Raw genomic sequence first — 20,375 nt, forward strand, 5'->3', positions numbered from 1 at the left:
GGAGACCATAATGTAGTTCATGGAGAGTCACAGTCTTCACAGTCATGTGTGGACACAACTGCAGTGGAACAGGGAGAGTGTTTGTGGCTACTGACGGTCGTCATTAAAGCTTCAGCAAAAAGCAAAATCAAGCATGCATCTTAGTACAAACCTACATTAGCAGCACACTCTATTTTCTCAACAATTAGACCCAGTACATTTAGTAGAACAAACAAAAAGAAATCAAATCAAAAGAGATAACCAGACAAAAAGAAAGGCCAGACACAGAGAAGCAAACTGTGTAATCTCCACCTCTATAATACAAACTACAAGGGCTGCACGACAGTGCTGTCCCACATCCTCAGAGTAAGCTTTCTGTTTTGTTTTGATTTTTGGTTCTCTGGTTGTTTCATAAATGAGGTCAGAAATGTTCTAATAAGTTAGCTAAAACAGTTTTCTCGTAGCTGGCTCCATCATCTAAAAAGATTTCCATTCCTTAAAAACAGTAATATTTTCTAAAGTATAAAGTTTTTTCCATCCTTTGAATGCACCAATGGTAAGACTACATTATCTTTGGATTTTCCATTAAAGCAATACTGTAAGTTATTATTGTTTCATAATATCATCACTGTAATTATTGTTAGTCATGGCAAGTGCAGAAATGTTAAGAAATAAAATACCATGTAGTGAAGGAGAAATTAACTACAAAAAAAAACTACTGCCTTAAAAGTGAAATTACAGTATTGAAGGCAAAAGAAGAAAAAAAAAAATAAGTGCACAATCGAAATGTTCTGTTTAGAAGACAACAAAAATAGAAAATATCTTATAGATGTGCATTGATCTAATTCATACACAGATAGGGTCTTTCAACTTGGCTCAGTGCAGGAGAGGAAGTTGGTTGTACAGTGACAATTTTTAACAGCATTAGCGAGTAAATGCTATGTTTTAACATTAGCATGGCTAAACAGCCTCAAGTGTCTTTGACTGGGACAATACAAAAGTTAAATATACAAGTAATTTGTTTTAACCTACCATACAATTAAGTCATTTGAATTCAACAATCTACGCAACACCAAAATGTTCATACATGTATCTATCATTAACACAGAATGTTTTTTTGTCATTTTTCAAAAAGAAAAAAAGATAAATTATATTTTTCCACAATTTACAACAGAATGCCATTCGCTTTGTGTCTGGACAAGTACATGTCCAAGAAAGAAAAAAGAAAAAAAAGGACATCTATTAGCTTAGTTGCAATTTCAGGACTTTGAAAACGAATCAGAATTGGACGTTTTCATTCATTACACATTTCTTTTGGGCTTCATATATTTTCTATTGGTATGTCTTGTAACAGAACAAAATTGAGAGCTGTTGACCTGAGAGAAGACAACATCAAAATACATTACATCACTTCATTAAGCCAATAATATAATATCTTAACACTTGACGGGGCAAAAAATAGTGTGGGTGTTTTATGAGTGTCTGTTATAACGTATGCGTTATAGACAGACTTTTGGTTAGTTAGGTAATCATGAAACCATCTTAGGTTCTTCACCAGTCTTTAGCTGTGCACCCTTTAGTTTCCAAACACTTTACATATACTCAAGTTTTAGTTAAAAAACCAGCATATTGAAATGGAAAAAAACATTCTACTTACACTTGTTTTTGGTTACAAGTACTGTTAATGCAAGTTGGATCCTACAGGATTCAGTCCTTTTAAAACAGTCTGTCAAACTAGCTCTGGCTCATAGCTTTCCCCAAGTGTAATCTACAGTGGAGACATTTTGTTTAACTATCCTCCTGTTTTTTTTTTTTTTTTTTGGCCGATTCCGATAACGCTCCAATAATATCGTGCATTCTTAGTTTCATCTTTTTTTTTTTTTTTTTTTTGTGGAGTCTTTTCTGAGGCTGTGTCCAAGCCATAAAAACAATGGTTATGGAAGGCATCAAACCTCTTGCTCCAATATATTATGTTGAGTCTTGTCCCTCCTCTGACTCATTGCTGTCGCAATGCCCATCCACAGAGTCAATTGGTTTTACGTGACAAGTCTTTGGAGGGCTTGTCAGGCTTGAGGTAACATTTGAAGGCAAAAGAAAATGATGTGAGGGAGAAGCCGGTGAGCTTTGGGAAGCCTCAGGTAAAGCTGAAGTCAGGGGTGAGCTTTGGAGACGTCTATCGGGCTGGTCAGAATTGGTTGGGTTAGGGATGGAGGTTGCAGAAGGAGTCCCTAAAGAAGACTGGGCAGTTGAAGAAGATCTCTGTTCACTGGATGGGTTTGACTGAGAGGTAGATGAGGGACTGATGTGAGGTAATCGAGGAGAAGCATGCTCTTTGGCATTCAGTCTCTCTGCCACTCTTTGTATATGCTGAGGGTACTCCAGATGTTTGATGAGCTCTGCATTCCCAGTAAGAGACACCTCACAGGCGAGACAGTCATAAAGATGACCATCCTTGCCTTCTGTTCTACACTCTATTTTGGAGATGATACAGTGGCTTAGAAGAAAGTTATTGTCCACTTCTAGCTGCTTAGTGTTGACAGAGTTTATGAAGGGGGAATCTGTGCCATTGGGTGTGCCTTGCTTCTTGTCATGTTTGTATGAAACTGCATCCTCTGCATTGAGGCGAGCAGAGATTTGGCTAGGTTTTGGTTTCTCTGGTAGCTGCACTAACTGATTCTGTTGCAGCTGCAGTCTTTGTTGCATTAGTGCACCCTGCAGATTTTGTTGATATTGCTGGAGAATGGAGCCCGGGGACAGCCCCATCAGAGCCTGTGGCAAAACTGGACTGTATGGAAACATGCTATCCATGCCAAACATGGGCTGCAGGAGACTTCCAGGCATAGGTGTGGGAATATGGGGAGAAAAAAGTGAAGGGAAGCCGGGCATCAGACAGGGCAGGAGGGGACTAGGGAGCAGAGCAGCATGGTCAGTTTTCATTGCTGCATGAAGAGCTTGTAGCTGAGTTGGATCCATGGCATACTCTCTTCCATTATTTGGAGTTGATACTGTTGGTCTGGAAGAGTCTGACTTTTCTTTACTTTTGCGAGAAGAATTTGCACGATTAGCATTTCCCAATGGAGTACTGTCAAGCTTGTTTGCGGGAATCCTGTTACTCTCAGTGTCATTTTCTTTGGGAAACTGGAGTTCTTGTTCCGTGGTCTTTGGGGTCAAGACAGAGTTGGTTGTGCTAAGTACATCTTTGTCATCCATAGCTGATATGGCAGAAGAGGGTGTTGTGGTTGGCTTGCAAGTCAGGTCATGTACAGGAGGGTCACCGGCACCTTCTATAATAATGAATGCATAAAAAAAGTATGGATTACTAAAGATCAGAATTTTGGTAAGTGAATTAATAAAAAATAAAAAGTGTAGGTTAGCCACATACCTGTTTTTATGGAAGAAAAATCTTCAGTCATTGTGCTGCTACCACCTGGCATGCTTGCAGTGGTCTGCGTCTGCAGACTTGAGTGCATTGAAGACTGGCTCAGACAATGAAGGGCAGTTTGGTTAAGGCCTACTGAGCTCAGTATAGCTTGTGGTTGGACAATTCCCAGACCATCACTTGTCTTTTTTAGATGATCCACCTCTTGATGTGCCATCAGCTGACGAGTAGATACTGATCCTAAATATTCCTTGTCCCTCTCCATCTGGCCACCCAGGGCCTCCTTAACTTTAGCAAGATGTTGCTGGGAGAAGACGTGGTCACGAATAGACGAGCAGCTGCTGTATTTAACGGAGCAAAGAGTACACTCTGTCTTAGGTCTATCAATAGAAGTACTCTCTGTGCCAAATTGCTTTGCAAGGCTAAGCTTGGCCTTTTTCTCCTTGGCACGAGCATTCTGAAACCACACCTGAACAACCCTCTTGGCAAGTCCAATGTCATTGCCCAAGGCTTCACATTCAAGCATTGTTGGGGTTTTATAGTCACTAAAGCAGGCTTTGAGCACTTTCACCTGCAGGTTGGTCATTTGAGTGCGGTAGCGTTTTTGACTGTGTCTGTCATTATCAAAGCTCTGACTGTTGGAGCTACCAGGGCATGGTGAAGCTGGATCAGCCAGGCTGGAATTTTCACTGTAATCTAAGACTAAATCATTATCAAAATCTTTAGCATTAAAGCTCATTGCAGGGCTAACCAATCCAGAAGACATCTTTTCATCACTTTCAGAAGAAGCCTCTCTTTCAGTGCTGGGAGACATGTGGTCAATACTGCCATGTTTAGCCTCTAGAGAGTCATTTCCTTCATCAGTTGTACGGTCATGGGCCGTGCTTGTGTTAGTGTCGCAGTTATTCAGCTTGATTTGTTCACAATTTTGATAAACTGACATTGAAGGCATCTCAAAATCTTTCATACCCTCACCTTTAAAAGGTTTTGGGCTCGGACGCTGCTGATGTGAAGACAGGTCCATGCTTTTGCATGCTGGAGAGTCTACATCATCAGTGGAGTTCAAAAACTGAGAATAATTGGCTAAATCAAAGAGTTCAGATTTGATTTGAGAACTTTCCTGATCTTGAGTCATATTAGGTATTGCCATACTACAGCCTGCATTCTTAGCTTCATGCCAGTGACGTGAACGTATATGGGCAGCAAGAGCAGTCTGTGCTTTAAAGAGAGCTCGACAGAATGGGCAGCGACGATGGATTTGAGAAGGACCCAGTGCCCGAAATTGGCCTTTCCTCTCACGAGCTCGGGTGTTCTGGAACCAGACTTGAACCACTCGTTTCTTAAGACCAACCTCATTGGAGATATGGTCAAACATCTTGCGTGTTGGATTGGAGTCCAAAAGATATTTCTGATATAATACCTCTAGCTGCTCTGGTGTTATAGTGGTCCTCATACGTTTGTCTCGCTGGGGTTCCTCCCCATTATTTTCCCAGTCATTTTCCAAAGAACTTGATCCTGCTTTCTCTTCAAGTTTCCTCTTCAGAGAGTTTATGGTTGAATCAGGAATGGTGGTCACTGTGGGTTGATTTGCCACTATCTGGGAAAATGTTCCTGAAAGTAGATGCCTTGCAAGTAGAGGATTAGCTGGATCAAACAGCATAAGAGGCATGTCTACAGGACAGTCTAGGAACTGTGGGGTGTGAAAGTAACTTTGGGTAAGGAAGTGCATTTGCTGGTGCTTTTGCAAATGTTCAAATGAGGGGAAGCTCAATTTGCATTGGATGCAGTGGTAAGGGCTCATATCCTGGGCTGGTTTCTGTTGCTGTTGTTGCTCAGTTGAAGGAATCTCCAAAGAACTAAATATAGTTTGGGAGCTCTGTGATGGAGCTGTTTCAGATGTGCAGGAAATCTGTTGTTGTTTAGGAGGTGGGTGAGAGGGAATCTCTGTGCTTACATTTAGGTTCTCTTCACAGAGAGGCTTTGGCTGTTGCATTCTTTTCTCTAATTCCTCAAGCTCAGAGCTGATACTAACAGCCTGTTTAGGGTCAGAGGATGCTTCATTTGTTTGTTTAAGCTCTACAGTGAGACTTGTTGTGTGCATATGCTCAGAATCCGTGAACTTCACATTAGTACTAGACACAGATGAACTGGAGGGGCTTGAGCAAGAAGCTGCTTGTGTAAAGCAAGAGGGTCCAGATATTGGACTATGACACTCAGTCTTAAAATCCACTGCAGTTTCATTCAGATCATTCTGCATTTCCTCCTCCTCATCTTTGTAACACTGCTTTTTTTGGTGATTAATTAGATCAAAAATGCGCTGAAAAACTATGTTGCATTTCTTACACTGGAAATTGTTGTTGGAAGTACGAAAGTAGCGGTCATTAGAGAGGTCTCGACGTTCACTATCCTTCCCTTCCTCTCCTTGGTTCTCATAATTCTTCCGAGATTTCTGTCTGGCATTTTGAAACCACACCACAATCACGCGGGTAGAGAGATTAAGCAGGTTGGACAGTTGGTCAAACTCATCATCTTTGGGGTATGCATTGGCATCAAAAAAATCCTGCAATACTCTTAGCTGGTAGTCAGTAAACCTGGTTCTTGAGTACCTCTTACTCCCATAAATCTCCTGTCTTGATGGTTCAGGAGAGGGTGGTCTAGAATCCACCTTTACATCTTCCAGTGTTGTGATGGGAGGGTTACTAAAGTTATAGGGAGAATCCTTGTTGCGTTGGCGTTCTTTGAATAGAGTGTTCCGAAACCAGTGCTTTATGACCTTATGTGGCAAACCAGATTTGTTGGCCATCTCATGGATTTGGTCCTCATTTGGAGAATTGTTGATATCAAAATACTGATGCAGGATTCTAAGCTGGTCATCTGTGATTCTGGTTCGAGGTCTTTTACATTGTTGCTGTAACATGGCTGGATTTAACTGCTGTTGATAAAACTGCGACAAATCAGGAATCAATCCAGCCTCCACTGGGGGCAGATGGACAGGGACCTGAGGAGTTAAACCTTGCAAAGGTATGGGAGGCATTAGGAGTGGGTGGAAGAGTGGCAGTTCCATGGGTAAGGGAATTTGAGCTAATGCAGACCTAACTTGAGGAATGGAGACAGTAGCAGCAGTAGCACTGAGTGTAGAGGCAGTATTAATTGGTTGTACAGATTGTTGTTTTTGTGGCTGCAGCACTGAAGAATTAGAAATCGCAGGAGGGGTAGGAGAAGGGGATGAGACAGGAGAAGCCTCTGGAGTTGCAGGTCTCAATGGGAAGAGTTTGTCGTATTGCTCCCTGTAGTCTTTGGCAAATTTCTCCAATGACTTGATAGGGAATATGGAATGATGAATCTGCTCTTTATGGCTCTTTAATATCAGTGCATTTGAAAAAAGCTTCCCACAAGACTCACACTCTAACTTCTCCATATCTTCTGAATGACCCACCTCTTCAGTGTCAGACACATCCCTGCCATTTGGTATTGGCTCAGTAAGATTTTTCTGATATCTCTGCTTATTTTCATTGTATTGCATGACTAACTCAAAACCAATGTTTTCAAGCAGTGCCTTTGAAGCATTCCCGGATGCATCATGGGCTATTCTGGGTGGAAGAAACTCACCAAAACCCTCCCCACTGGTTGACATCTCTTGGTTTAGGTCTTCATTTTCTTGAGTTTTAAGACCATGTGTTTTTTCACTGGTGCCTACATTATAAATTTCCTTTGATTCTTCATTACTGTTCTGTCCATCTACATCCTTCTCACATGGTGGATCATTGGTCAGTTTCTGTTCATCCATTTTAGGATAAACTGCAAGATCTTCATTTTGTTTCCGTTTAGAACAATATTTTGGCACATCTTTTTTGGAAGACTCCGCAATATCCTCATTTACAGTAGGCTTTATTGTGCTTAAATTTAGCCCAGAGCCTTTAAGGTTTACCTCTGGATTCATGCGGAACTCTCCTCCTGGAATAAGAAAAGGAAGAAGCAATTGCTGTTGCTGCTGCACTGGAAGAAGACCCTCTGTTGCCATAGGAAAAGGGTGTAAAAGTGCAGGATTAAATAAATGGGACTGAATAAGAGCAACCTTCTTTTGGAGCTCTTGCTGGAGATGGACTTGAGCCTGGGCTAGCTGCTGTTGTTGTTGTAATGACATCTGTTGTTGCTTGGTAGCTGAATCAATCATGTTTACCAACTTGTTTCTCAAGTCAGATGTTGAAGGATGACTGGTGTCTGGGTTTGCAGGTGTGCCATTGAGTTCAGTGTTTTGTTGGTGGCTTAGACCAGCATTGTTCATGGTTGCAGGAGTGTTGGACAATGCCTTGCCTGGGGAAGGGCCAACAGATTCAGAACTAGAAGCAGATGAATCAAGCTTGGATGCACGAGCTTTGGTCTGGTGCAAGACAGAACGCATATGAATCTCTAAGGTTGAACTCTGACTATATGCTACATTACAAATACTACATTTAAATGGTTTGTGGTCTGCATTGTTGACAGGTTCTTGCAAGCCAGTTGACGTGTCCTGCAGAGACCGTTTAAGTTTGTGTAAGTGTGACACTGAGTTGTAGTGAACCAAGAGAATATTCTTCTGGGTGAAAGATTCCTTGCAAACCGTACATTTGAAAGGCCTTGACGGATCCAAAAATTTCTCCAATGTGATATTCGGACCTTTTCTAAGAGGAAAAACAGGCTGTTTGGGGTCACATTCAACATTATCTTTAACCAAACTTGAATCATTGTCTGTAGGACTTAGTTTTTCCTCCAAATAACATTCTTCATCATCTTTCATCCCGGTTTCTTCTGGCAATCCCTCCTCTTCACCAAATGTTTGGTCCTCGCAGATCAGGGTCTCACCGTTCATCATTAAACCACCGTAAAGCTGCTGTATCTGGGTTTCACTTAGCTCCAGGTGGTTTGTCTCAAGGGGGTTCCGAAGGGGCTGCATTGTACGAAAACTGCGTTGACAGAGGCAGCACATGGTCGCAGCTCTGATAGCATGGTAACGAGAATGCAGCTGCAACTTTTCAGGGGTTTTGAATGCTAGGCTGCATTGATTACACCGGTACTTGTAAATGTGGTGATCAGATATTGCTGTTTGAGATTTCTGGCTATGGAGCTGGTTGAAGTGTGTCTGGAGTGCACTTGAGGATGTAAAGACTTTGTTACAGCCTTTCTGCCAACAAGGAAAAGCAGCATTGTTCTCCTTTGTGGATTCTGCATCTTCTGATGGTTGTTTATAGATATTTGCTGCTTCCAAGTGAGGTGTTGTACCTCTCTCAGGTTCAGAATCGGTTGAAATTTCTAAAGAAAAAAAGAGAAAAGGGATTGTGAATATATCATGAAGCAAAATTCATTTTAAAAAAATCGTGTCATAAATCCTGTATATTAACTGTCAAGCTTATTTAAAATTATGACAGATAAAGAACCATGCTCAACCTAGATTAAAAATAAAAACTTAAACAAATAATGAGATTTATACTAACCATCCAGTCTCTTTGTTTCATTAGCATTTATCGGCTGTGTATCAGACTTGTGCACCGGTAAAAACATCTTCTCTGGCAGCACGTCTGAAGCAATCACCTGATCACAAGGGAAAAAAGAAATCATAATAGGTTTGATAAATCCAATTTGTGGATTAATTATCTCATTATTAAAGGGTTAATTCGCCCCAAAATTACTCATCCTCAAGGCATCCTAGGTGTATATGACTTCTTTCAGATGAATCCAGTCAGTTATATTAAAATAAAAATTAATTTAATCTAGCTTGCGCTCACTGTTGTACATACACTGTTGCACTTTTTATTAAGGATGGATGCACTTTATTTCACTTCTTTTGGACTGATGAACGTTAACACCCACTGCAACACAACTGTTGGCGCAAGCTAGATTAAAATGATTATTAAGTTTTGAATATGGATATTTTTCTTACAAAAACACATCGATTCGCTACAGGAGGCCCTTGTTCCCCCCCCGGAGCCATGTGAGGCACTTTTTATTAGGGAGGGATGCGCTTTATTTCACTTCTTTTGGACTGATTAACTGCAACACCCACTGACTGCCATTAAACAGCTTGGAAGATCAAAGTCAATTTTTAATATAACTCCGATTGGATTCATCTGAAAGAAGGAAGTCGTATACGCCTAGGATGGCTTGAGGGTGAGTAAATAATGGGCTAATTTTCATTTTTGGGTGAACTATCCCTTAAAGTCATTTGATCGTTATCTCTGAAAATGATTGGTCATTATGCTGTGTTCCTGCTACATGTGTGCATTAACGATGCATCATGCCAGAGAATAGACCCTTAACTTCAGATGGCAAAATGTAATCGCAGTCATGAACCAACACTTAAAGGAGTTCAAAGGTTAAGTATGAATGGAAGCCCTCTTTGGTCTGTGACAACACAATTAGCTAACTTTGGATGTAAAAAAGCCACTTTATTTATCTCCCTCTCCTTCTCTCCTTCTGTACCCACTCAACTTTAAAATGTGTAAATCAATGCAACTTTAAGGGGGGAGAGGGAGGGAGAGCAACCAAACAAAATGGCTGCTATTTCCATCACAAAGCACACCATTTCAGCAAAGAGCTGTATTAAAGGAACACAAGGAAAGCACACAAGTCCTCTTCAAGGTCACATTTAATTTAGAACATAATTACCAGGCACGGTTCATAACGAAAATCACCTAGCACTGGCTCAGAACTAATGAAGCACAATTATTTTCATTACTGTATTTCAGTTCAGCTGGGGAAGGGGGGAGAGGAACGCAAAGTGCCGAAGAGAGAAATCAAGAGAGATGGCAGAACAGAGGGCAAGGAAGACCAAGAAAGATGGGAGAGTGGTGAACACATGAATGGAAAGAAAGACAGAAAAGCCTTTTACGCTAGAGAAAGCACTCAGCGCAAGCTGACTGAATTGGCAAAAAATGTCCAACCTTTCAGAAACAGTGAGGCATGTCTGCTTGGAGCTCAAACAAGCTCTGTGTGCATTAGTATCAATTTATATTCTGCAGATAAAAAAAGCTAATTTTAATATTCATTGGATCTGAGGCAGCTACCTCTCCCTTCCCCCCACTCAATGTCGTTACTCGTCTCTGCTCGCTCGTGCTGGAGTCACTGAGGACCTAAACACCCCTCCGCACATGCACATTCACAATGTGCTGAACATTTTCTTGCATAAATAAAATTTTTACCACATATATAAAAATAGTGGTCAACTTATGTTTTTTTTTATATCTAGAAAGCAGCATGGCTTATAATTATAGCAAATAAGATGTGGCCTACACAAAATTGCACAATTGAAACAAACACTATGCAATATTTACTAAAAAATTATTCTCAATTAATCTCAAAATATCAGCTGATTATTTGGCCTGCCCCAACAAAAAAAATTCTTAAAACCAAATAAATGTACAAATAGATTTTGTTCTGTTTGAATATTTGTAGATTTGCCTATGTGGTATAAAAAAATATTTGATTCAAAACATATTGTTAAAAAAAAATCTTTATATATTAAGCAAGTTATTTTGTTTCAGAGGAGTTTAGATGTTTTTACTAGGGAACTTTTTTGCAGTGAGGATTGTGGCTGGAACGGACCTTTGTTTTGTTTAAAATCCCTGGTTGCTTTATTTCTTTTCAAAATTACAAACTATACATATGTGCAAAAAAAAATCTGAACCTACATTATACATGCATACTGTGTTTCTTTTTTTTTCCTCACCATTTTGATGAGCTTCTGAGTGCAGTCTGCAGTGACACTGTGCAGATGTGTGAGGTGGGTACGCAAGAGGGCAATACTGTGCAGTGTGTCTTGGCACAGTGGGCAGCGGACCGCAGGCTGAACTGCATGCTGGTTCATCACATGACTCCTTAGACGCTCAATATCAGTATGATGGAACCGACAGAATGGACACTGCCACATCTGAATGAGAGAAAAACAGAAATACTTACAAAGGGTACAATAATTACATACTGTTTGGCGGTATCCAATTCCTTTAAATAATATTAGGCTTTGTTTTTTTCCTGTGCACAATGGTATAGTGCTGTATCAGGTATGCAGTGGTATTAAATTAAGTAATTATGTTGTTTTTCTTAAATACATAATATGGTATGTAGCATCAGTGGTTTTAAAGAACTTATAAAGATAAATAACATGGCAATATCATGGTAAATTTATTAAAAATTAGAGCAGAGTATGTTGCAGCAGACCTCTTCCTGTATTCGTGGCCGTTTGCTGGGAGAGGGCTCAACTGACTCGTCAGATCCAGATGACGGACGCTTAGGACTGCAAGACGACTCATTTTGCTCCGCCTCCATTTGAATAAATCCTTCTATGAGCAGAAGCAGCAAACAGAATGTATAAGGGGTGCACATTGTTGCACATTATTTACAACAGTAAGCTTATTGTAAAACAGTGGTTCCCAATCGGTATCATGGACAGCAAGGAAAACAACAATGCAAAATGCAAAAAAAAATAAATAAATTGTCTGATAATATTAATAAGTTACTGTGTTGGATTTTAAACAACAAGATAAACAATACATCTAATGGAAAATCTGGGTATTGAAGAAATACCAACTGAAAAACCACTGTTGCAATCTTTTTTTTTTTTCTAAGAGATTTTGTTAAGGACCTGATTCTTTCTCCGTTCTGTCTCCATTTTTATTTCTGTCTTCCTGGTTAGCCGTAGCCTCAGTGGGAGAGTCCATCTCATTCTGATCTCCTTAAAAGCCACAAAAAAAAATCAGAGAGTGCATTACATTTTACAAATTCACTATTTGATTTACTAGGCAACTGGTCACTGCATAAAATCTTTTGCTTGCATGTGCTATAGTAAAACAAGGTTGAATGCAGGATCACATTCAAACCTATAGGGGTCAGTCTCCACTAGCTTGGAGAGACCCAACCAACCTGCTCAGACATATTAACACAAAAACAGACCGACACAATACAGTATTAATGTACACAATCTCCTTTCGATTCACACAAAAGTTAAAATTATTGATCCTCTACAGTAAAACATACAAAGAAAGATACAAGAAGAGAAAATCAGGAGGAAGAGTTAGTCAACAGCATCAGCAGAGCTTCATTTAACCTGTGGGGATTTTAAAAGTCACAGGAGGAAGATAATGTAGCAGAGGTCAGGAGGGTCACACACAAAGAGTCCATTTCAAAGCACAAATTGGCGAACAATGCTGCAATGACAGGTTAAAAAAATTATTTATAAAAATAGGTCTCTGCATTGTGCTCAGTTTGAGTCTGTTGTACTAGTTGCAGCTTTCTTGCTAAAACAGGCATTTTTTTCTGAAAACTGAACTGACTGTATATCTAAAACTTGTGGGATGACATTTACTGGCATTATTTTGACAACAGCCTTTAGTTTTGGCTTGTTATTTTTTAATATTTCCGATGAGTCTGCAATAAAAAAGAATCCAGAGAGTTGGAAATTCAAAAAGCGCAATGATGCTCTGTTGTTCTTTTGCAGCGTCTAAAAGCTTCAGCCGAGCTCCGTAGGTACAAAACACACAGCCTCGGGACACACTAAACCAGATACCCCATTCAACGCCTTCACTCCCTCTCCTCATCCTCTTCTCTCTTGCTTTCTGCCTTCTTAGCAGAGTGATTGTTCTGCTACGTGGGGGAAGGGAAAATAAGAACAGAGTTGATTATTTTAATTATGAAGCTGCATTCAAAATCCACTTCAAAACCTAAAGGGGGCTTGGGGGGGCATGCATTCACTCTGAATGGCCATGATGCTTCTGTGTGCACTTCTTTCTGCATGTGCGTCTTGGACAAAACAGATGGCCGTGGCTCAGCGTGGTGAGGTCATTTCGGCCAGTAATGAAGTGATCAGATGCACCCACACATGCTAACACACTCCAGGCGCACACTCAACACACACTTCATCAGCACTTCCTACTCGTCCCAGGGATCAATATACAAATGCTCAGCAGCATTGATCCAGTATTGATTATAAATTAGCCAATGCCCTGGTGTTCCTAAAAAGATCAATAACCAGCCATTCAGCTGCGGTGCTCCAGCAGGTCGGAAGCAGCGCTGATTCGATATTCCTACAGGTTCAAATTCACACTGAAACAGCTACTCAACTCTCACTCACTGACTTTAGCATTGATTGTACATGACACACTGGCTGCTAACCTTTTCTTGTACCATGCGTCTCACCATTTCTATTCATCGCTAATATAATACTAATATACCGTATTTCATGATTCATGATTTTTTCCCCAATGTTTAGGATTTCTACATTTCTATTAACAATATTAACAAACACCTGTCAGTCTTTAAGAATCTATATCAGGCTTTTTCTATGCCTTTCCTTTAAAATGTTAATTGGAGAATGTTAATTAACTCATGCCTTGTTAGCGGGTTGCACCTTTATTGGCTTCATTGACTGGCTAACCCTCTAGTTTAGCCTCTTTCTTGCCAGTGAAGATGTTACAAATGTGATTATTGGCAAGTCAATTAACAAAATCAATTCCTACCATTCTGTACAAAAAGCACAACGCTGACTCTTTCTTTCTATCTCTCGCACACAAATGCATATGTACATATACACATACAAACAGGCTGGGTGCCAAGGTCAGGCTATTGTTCAACTCATTAGCTGAGCTTATTCGGTGTTAGAACTAAATGCTAATTGCCTCCACCACCCGGTTTTCTCAATTACCCCAGTGTAAATATCTGCCCTCTTCTCTTTCTGTTTTTTGGCATGTCTGTCAGCCCCTCCCCCTCTGTTGTTCTGTTGTGTGTTTTAGAGCCTTGAGCGTCATGAGCACAACACACAAGGGATAGTTAGTCTTTTGATTTGGGTTTTAAGGAATTCTCCACGACTTTCTCCCTAACGTTAATCTAGCATCAAAAGCTGGCGTTCTGCTTATGAGTGTGTTGGATTCTGCTCAGTTTCCTCCCCTGAAATGTGACTTTAAACTAACTGGTTTGAAAAGACAGTTTTGGTGCTTGGTAAAACCCTTGAAGGTAACTTGGTTTTCCATATCCAAAGTCATTTACAATTCACAAAGCAACCGTGCATGTGTGTCTCATACCATTTTCTTGAGCAGGGCTTTTTCGGATTGTAAAGATGGCACCAAGCTCCTCCTCATCCTGCAGACCCTTCTGGATTCGCTGTAGTCTCAGCAGCCCCTCTCCTCTCTGGTGGCTCAATGAATGGGAGTGCTGCACTAAAGAAAGGCTGTTCTGAGTGGAGAAATCACACAGCACACAGTGCTGCAGACCCTTCTGGATTTGCTGTAGTCTCAGCAGCCCCTCTCCTCTCTGGTGGCTCAATGAATGGGAGTGCTGCACTAAAGAAAGGCTGTTCTGAGTGGAGAAATCACACAGCACACAGTGCAGCCAAACATCTTCAGACTCCACTCCATCCAGCTTCTGCAAATACTGAGAGAAAGTAAAGATAACCATTAATCATATATGCATGTGTGAGAGTGAAAGGAAAGGAAGGAAATAAGAAAAGAAGTCAAATCAATGAATAAAACACTCTTCTACTTCATCCAGCTCACATTTCAACACCAGTAAATAACATACTCAAGTACTTTAGCGGAAGCCATATATTGACCATGTAGTCATAAATGATCAATATGTGGCTTCCTCTAATGTGGACAGCACAATAAAGATCAATGCAGGATCAATACAACCCTGTAAAAACACCTATGTAGATGTTACTTAACATGCTTTGCTCAAATAAACGTTAAATCTCTCCCTCTGTCTGAGATCTGGTGAAAGCTGAGCAGACAGATTCAAAGAAAATGAACCCTGTGAAACAACACATGCACACACTAAGACACGAAAGCACATACACACAACCACGGTGAGAAACACCAGTCCACTTGTTTTACAGAACTCTAACCTGATTAGAGATGTGCTGAGTTAATGGACTACATTAGCAGGAGGGAAAAAATAACATACAATCTATCTCAATTACCAAAGAGGCCTTACAGGCCTTGGGAAGAATTTAGTCACTCAGGGAATCTTGGGCTTTTTGTTTTACTGACAGGAATATCAGGCCCCAGACTTTTTGTACACTGAGTTTCTGGTTTTGAATTGTGAGATTTACCTTATATAGTCTCAGGCTGGTCTCGTGTCTGGAGTTCATGGTGTGTAGCTTCAGTTTCTCCAAACTGCTGGCCTCATAGTCACAAGCATTGCACCTGAGCTGCACCTGACTTCCAGCAGCAACACACCTGAGGTGCCATTCTTCTTCCTCCTCACTGTTTCCATGTTGACTATTGGCCTCTCGAAGGTGTGCGGCTAGCTGGTAGCGCTGAACATGTTTGTCTGTCTGGCAGTGCAGTTGGAAGTTAGCTCGCAGAGGCGTGGCATAATGGCAAAGGCGACAATGATGTGTGTCTCCGGTTGTGCTCCTCCAGTAGGAATTGGGTAATGATCGGTGCATGGTCAGGTGTTGACTTAGCTCCTCTAGAGTGTCACAGGAAAAGGAGCCACATAGAATGCATTCAAAGAGTTTCTGTGAGGAGGTTTCATTGCAGGACAGAGGAGTGATGGCATCGGGCAGTTTAGTCTGAGGTTGGCAGTGGCGGTAAAGCTCAGTGGCATTGTGCTTACGTTGCCGTTGCATGTGTGCCAGGTTCTGCTGCAGTAGAAGCACATTGTGCATGTGCTTTTCACTGGTCATGTGGATTCTGAGGTTCCGTGCCACATTGGTTTCATAGTCACAGACTTCGCACCGCCACGACGCATGTCCCCGGAGCTTAGATGGAGAGGGGGAGTTGGCTTGGGTGGGGTGAGTGAGAGTAGGATGCGAATGGGTTAAAGGATTGGGCTGGGATGCTGGGCTGTGCGCATGTGACTGCGTCTGCAGGATCTGCATGTTGTTGAGGTGTTTGTCCGATTGCATGTGGATGGTCAAGTTGCCTTTGGTGGTGGTGGAATATTGGCAGACTTGGCAGCGGAAGGGCCTGTATCCGCAAGAATATGTCTCGCCTCTTGCTAGGCGTGGGTGGCTCTGCCCACTGCTGCAGTACGGGCACTGTTCAGACTCTGGCTCTGGGTGCTTCTCCTTCATATGGGCCTCAAGAGTTTGCTGGTACTTGTAGTGCCAGTTGCATTTCGGACACTTCAATGTCTTGCAGGAATTTCTGGTGTGTACCAGAGTGGCTTGAATGCCAAAAGTGAAAGATGATCCTTGGACATCGTCTCCGGCTGCAACGAAGCCTCCGTCACCGGCCACCACCAACCTTCCTCTAGAGGCTGTGTCTGGGTGCCCTTCTTCAAGAATAGGCTGACTAGTCTGGGTTAAGGTGGGACTGAGTGTAGGCGACGTGGAATGGCTATGATTATTGGGCAGGTGTGAATGAGTGACAGCATGTCTGTCATCTTCAGACAACCTGGCGGTAGGTTCCATTGCTATGGCACTACCATTTTCTAATTGATCATTTGGTTCTGTTGCTGTGGCACTCTCTTGGTTGGCAAGTTGTTCTGTAGTAGTGACAGTGGATGGGTTTACCACAACAAGGGAAGCAGGTGCAGGGTCGTGGCAGTTAAAGCTTGTTCCACACTCTGACTCAGAGTCTGTAAGGGTTTTGGTGTGGTTCATAAAGCTGGTTGCTATTGTTACAGAGTTTGGAGGTTTCAAAATGCTTTGGTTTGACAGAGCAGCTTCAGTAATGTGCTCTTGTCCGCTACTGCTGCTAATACTGTGAGCACCGTTATCTACAGTGCTGCCTACCTCTAAACACAATCTCCTTTCTCCTACCTCACTACTTCCTCCATTCTTTCTTATCTCATCCTCCTTGCCTCTTTGTGTGCCCTCTCTTCCCATGGTTGAAGGGTCTTTGGCAGGGCTTGGTACTGAGGTAGCAGGGGAGGTTCTGGGTGGAGAGGGCAGGAGAGGGAGTCCAGGCTTAGAGGTCAGAGACTCTTCATTCTCTTTCCGTCTGGCCGTGTCCTCTGTGCTGTTCCCAGAGGTCAGAGATGCCAGGTTAAATGGTACCACAGACTCACAATTCCTTTTTGGTTCTAGGAAACAGAGGAGCGGCCGATTGCCTGGGCCGGCAGGCTGTAAAATGGCAGAGGTGTGTTTAAATGAGAGCAGATGTTGTTCTTCATCGCTGAAGGTGATATTGTGTTGCCGAGAAGCATGAGCCCTAAATGAATGTGTACGGCCAAAGGACAGCCGACACAGAAAACACATCAGGATAGGTTTGGTTAGACCAGACCATGTCACTCCTGTCTCTGATGATCCTGCCACGTCAGGAGCACTTTCTTTGGATTGGCGGGTCACCAGAGCTAGACTCTCACCATCGTCAAGGTTATGCAATTGGAAGACATGAAAAATCTGTGGAGTGGGGCTTTCAGATGAGGAAATGTAACAGGCTCTAATGATGGAGGAAGGAGCACCTAACGAGGAGGAGGGCACACCACTTGTAAGTTTAGTCTCCATCACATAGGCAGACCCATCAGGCTGGTATAGGATCTCTCCAATAGGCCTCTCCACATCATCACATTCTTCCTCTTCATCTGCCTTCTCCCTCTCAGCTGCATCTTTTAACAGCTGCTCTCTGGCTGAACATTCATTAACCTGTTTTTCCCTAACTCTTTCTTCATACCTCCCTGCAAATCTCTCCTCCTCAGCCCACCCTACTAGTCCACCCTGCTTGGACAGATTCGCTGTGCTCCGATGAATGGCTTGATCTCTGGCCAGCAGGAGTGGACTGGGGGCTAGAGGTCTGCAGAGCCCAGGAGGCTGTTGTGTGTGGGGGCCATAGGCTCCATTGTTGGAGACAGAGTCACAACACTCCATCCTCTGAGCTACTGAGCACATTCATCCCACCCTGGCCTAGAGAGAGATAGAGAATAGAGAAATTTAGAAATCCAAATCACTTGAACATTACAACTTTCATTATGACTTTCGAAATCACTTTGCACTTTACATAATTACAGCAACATATGAGGTATATTAAATTTGAGCAGCATAAACTTTAGTGTCACTATTCAGAGAGAAGCAACCCTGGAACGGTGAAGGAAAACAGAAAGAGGTTTAGACTGTGATCAATAGCTCTTTGCCAAGCTGTATTACCGACAGCTGAATATTACATGAGAGACAATTCCTGGAATCACCAAGATCTGCTCAATTAAATGTCTCTGTCTGTCTCGGCTTCCCCCATCCCCCTCCATCTGCATTATATTCCCCTTTAGGCAACTGAGCAGAACATAGGGCCGTGTCTACGGGGGATTGCCCCATGACAGTGCCTCCGGAATAAGTTCCCTATTGACTCTAGTCCCAGGTTTCTCCAGAGACACGGCCCCCACATGCCTTGATCAGTAAAGCAGCTGAAGTGAATTAAATTGAATTATATTAAAGCAGCCATTCACAACAGGGTTCAACTTACAGTAGGTGTCTAAAATAATTGCAATTTGCATTAATGCTAAGTAGAAACAGGTTCACATTTGGATAGGCATTTTAATTGTTTAAGTTTGTGCTGCTGGTACATTTTACAAATGCAAACATATGATGTTGCTACTTAGGCCTGCCTTGTAGTTGCACCGTGGGCTATAGCTAAATAATTAAAATGTTCTTATAGTTATTACTGGATTTATCTACAGTTAACTCACCTAAATAGTGTAAAAACAACAAGCATATGCACAGAAGGTGTCTGAGGAGAGTATAGGGGTTTGTGAATTGCAGTTGGGGGGCTAATTGCTCTGTTTCTACGTTGAAGAGTGCAGATTCTTGAACTCAGATTCAAGCTGTTATATTGAGCTCTCTCTGATCCTCTCTACTGGATGGGGCTAAAGTGCTAATGGGAAAATCAGTAGCGTGAATGCTAAGCATCTTACTGGAAGCAAGAGCAGGATGCTAGCACACCAGGTTAAAGGATGTGTTCACTGATTTAGGCTCAAACAGGACCTAAAACAACAGGCTTAAAAGGCCAAAAGCAACGTTTCAAAAATGAACATAGAAGTCCACTCATTTAAATGAACGCAAATACTTACAGAGTGCTGGAGATACATATTCATAAACAGACTGCTGACACAAACTAGACTTCCTGTACAGATAAATTAATATCCAGTCTTTTAAGCTCTATGTGTGCATGTGTGCATGGTGTAATTAGTGATGTATCTCATTAGCTGCTAGGTTAATTACCCATCTCTCTGGGATACCTGATAGGGGGCACACAGCTGAAATCAAGACACATCTTAAATCAATTACTCTCTGGAAGCGTGTGTGTAGATTAAGACCAAGAACACCTCACTAACCCTAATATGAACCCTGACACTAACAGTACCAGCACTAACCCTAATACACGCACACAAAAAATATACAGGAAAACTGTTTGCACTGAACCGAGACCAGGAAACATTTTCTGAGTGACTAAATTATCTAGCATAAAATGTATCCACATCTTGTGGGCAATCCCTGTTACTTCATAAATCTGTCACTTTGATGGCACTCAAAAAAATTACATAATTTGGATACTTTCTGATACATTACAGTAAGATAAGTAAATAATCCCACTTCATCTTCAAATAAATAAATAAATTACTAATATATATATATATATATATATATATATATATGTGTATTCTATAAATAATGTGTACATTTTTAATGTATTATAATTGTAAATTTTACATATAGTATTTTTTATAAAACGTTATTTTTTATATATTTTATTTACATTTTAATATATAATGTGTCTTTATATTATATATACATTTTTTGTTTTTTCCACACACACACATATATATATATATATATATATATATATATACGTGTTGAGAAATAAGTTAATCAATAACCAAACTAACCGGCCCCTAATGAAAGCTGTAACAACCCAGCTACTCATTTTAGTGTATTTTTCTGTTTATTTCAATTTGATGTTTACTTTATGTTTACTGATTGCACGAAAGGTTGCAAACTTCATATAAATTAAATGGCTCATTTAATATTTAGTTTGACCTCTTGAGACTGAGCATCAACATTTTCTGACCACTGATTGAAAGTGCTTAACCTGACAAAAAAAAAAAAAAGACAACATGG

The 20,375-nt window shown here is 41.3% G+C and overlaps 1 protein-coding gene across 1 annotated transcript in view; it reads right to left on the minus strand.

Annotated features, from left to right (window-relative positions):
- Positions 1–1,849: 1,849 nt before the first annotated feature.
- The window catches only part of LOC107662901 (zinc finger homeobox protein 3-like), a 24,797-nt gene continuing 6,271 nt past the window's right edge, over positions 1,850–20,375 (minus strand). Inside the window, exons 2-10 of the mRNA XM_016453030.1 lie at positions 15,429–18,170; positions 14,702–14,752; positions 14,404–14,584; positions 11,973–12,062; positions 11,549–11,670; positions 11,061–11,261; positions 8,830–8,926; positions 3,362–8,647; positions 1,850–3,263 (exon numbers count right to left, since the gene is read on the minus strand). Of these exons, the coding sequence (XP_016308516.1) occupies positions 1,948–3,263; positions 3,362–8,647; positions 8,830–8,926; positions 11,061–11,261; positions 11,549–11,670; positions 11,973–12,062; positions 14,404–14,584; positions 14,702–14,752; positions 15,429–18,155 (10,071 nt within the window). The 5' untranslated portion in view covers positions 18,156–18,170 and the 3' untranslated portion in view covers positions 1,850–1,947. The remainder of the gene's footprint in view (positions 3,264–3,361; positions 8,648–8,829; positions 8,927–11,060; positions 11,262–11,548; positions 11,671–11,972; positions 12,063–14,403; positions 14,585–14,701; positions 14,753–15,428; positions 18,171–20,375) is intronic.

The sequence above is a fragment of the Sinocyclocheilus anshuiensis genome, unplaced genomic scaffold (assembly GCF_001515605.1).
Source record: "Sinocyclocheilus anshuiensis isolate Anshui unplaced genomic scaffold, SAMN03320099.WGS_v1.1 scaffold739, whole genome shotgun sequence".
NCBI classification, from domain to species: domain Eukaryota; kingdom Metazoa; phylum Chordata; class Actinopteri; order Cypriniformes; family Cyprinidae; genus Sinocyclocheilus; species Sinocyclocheilus anshuiensis.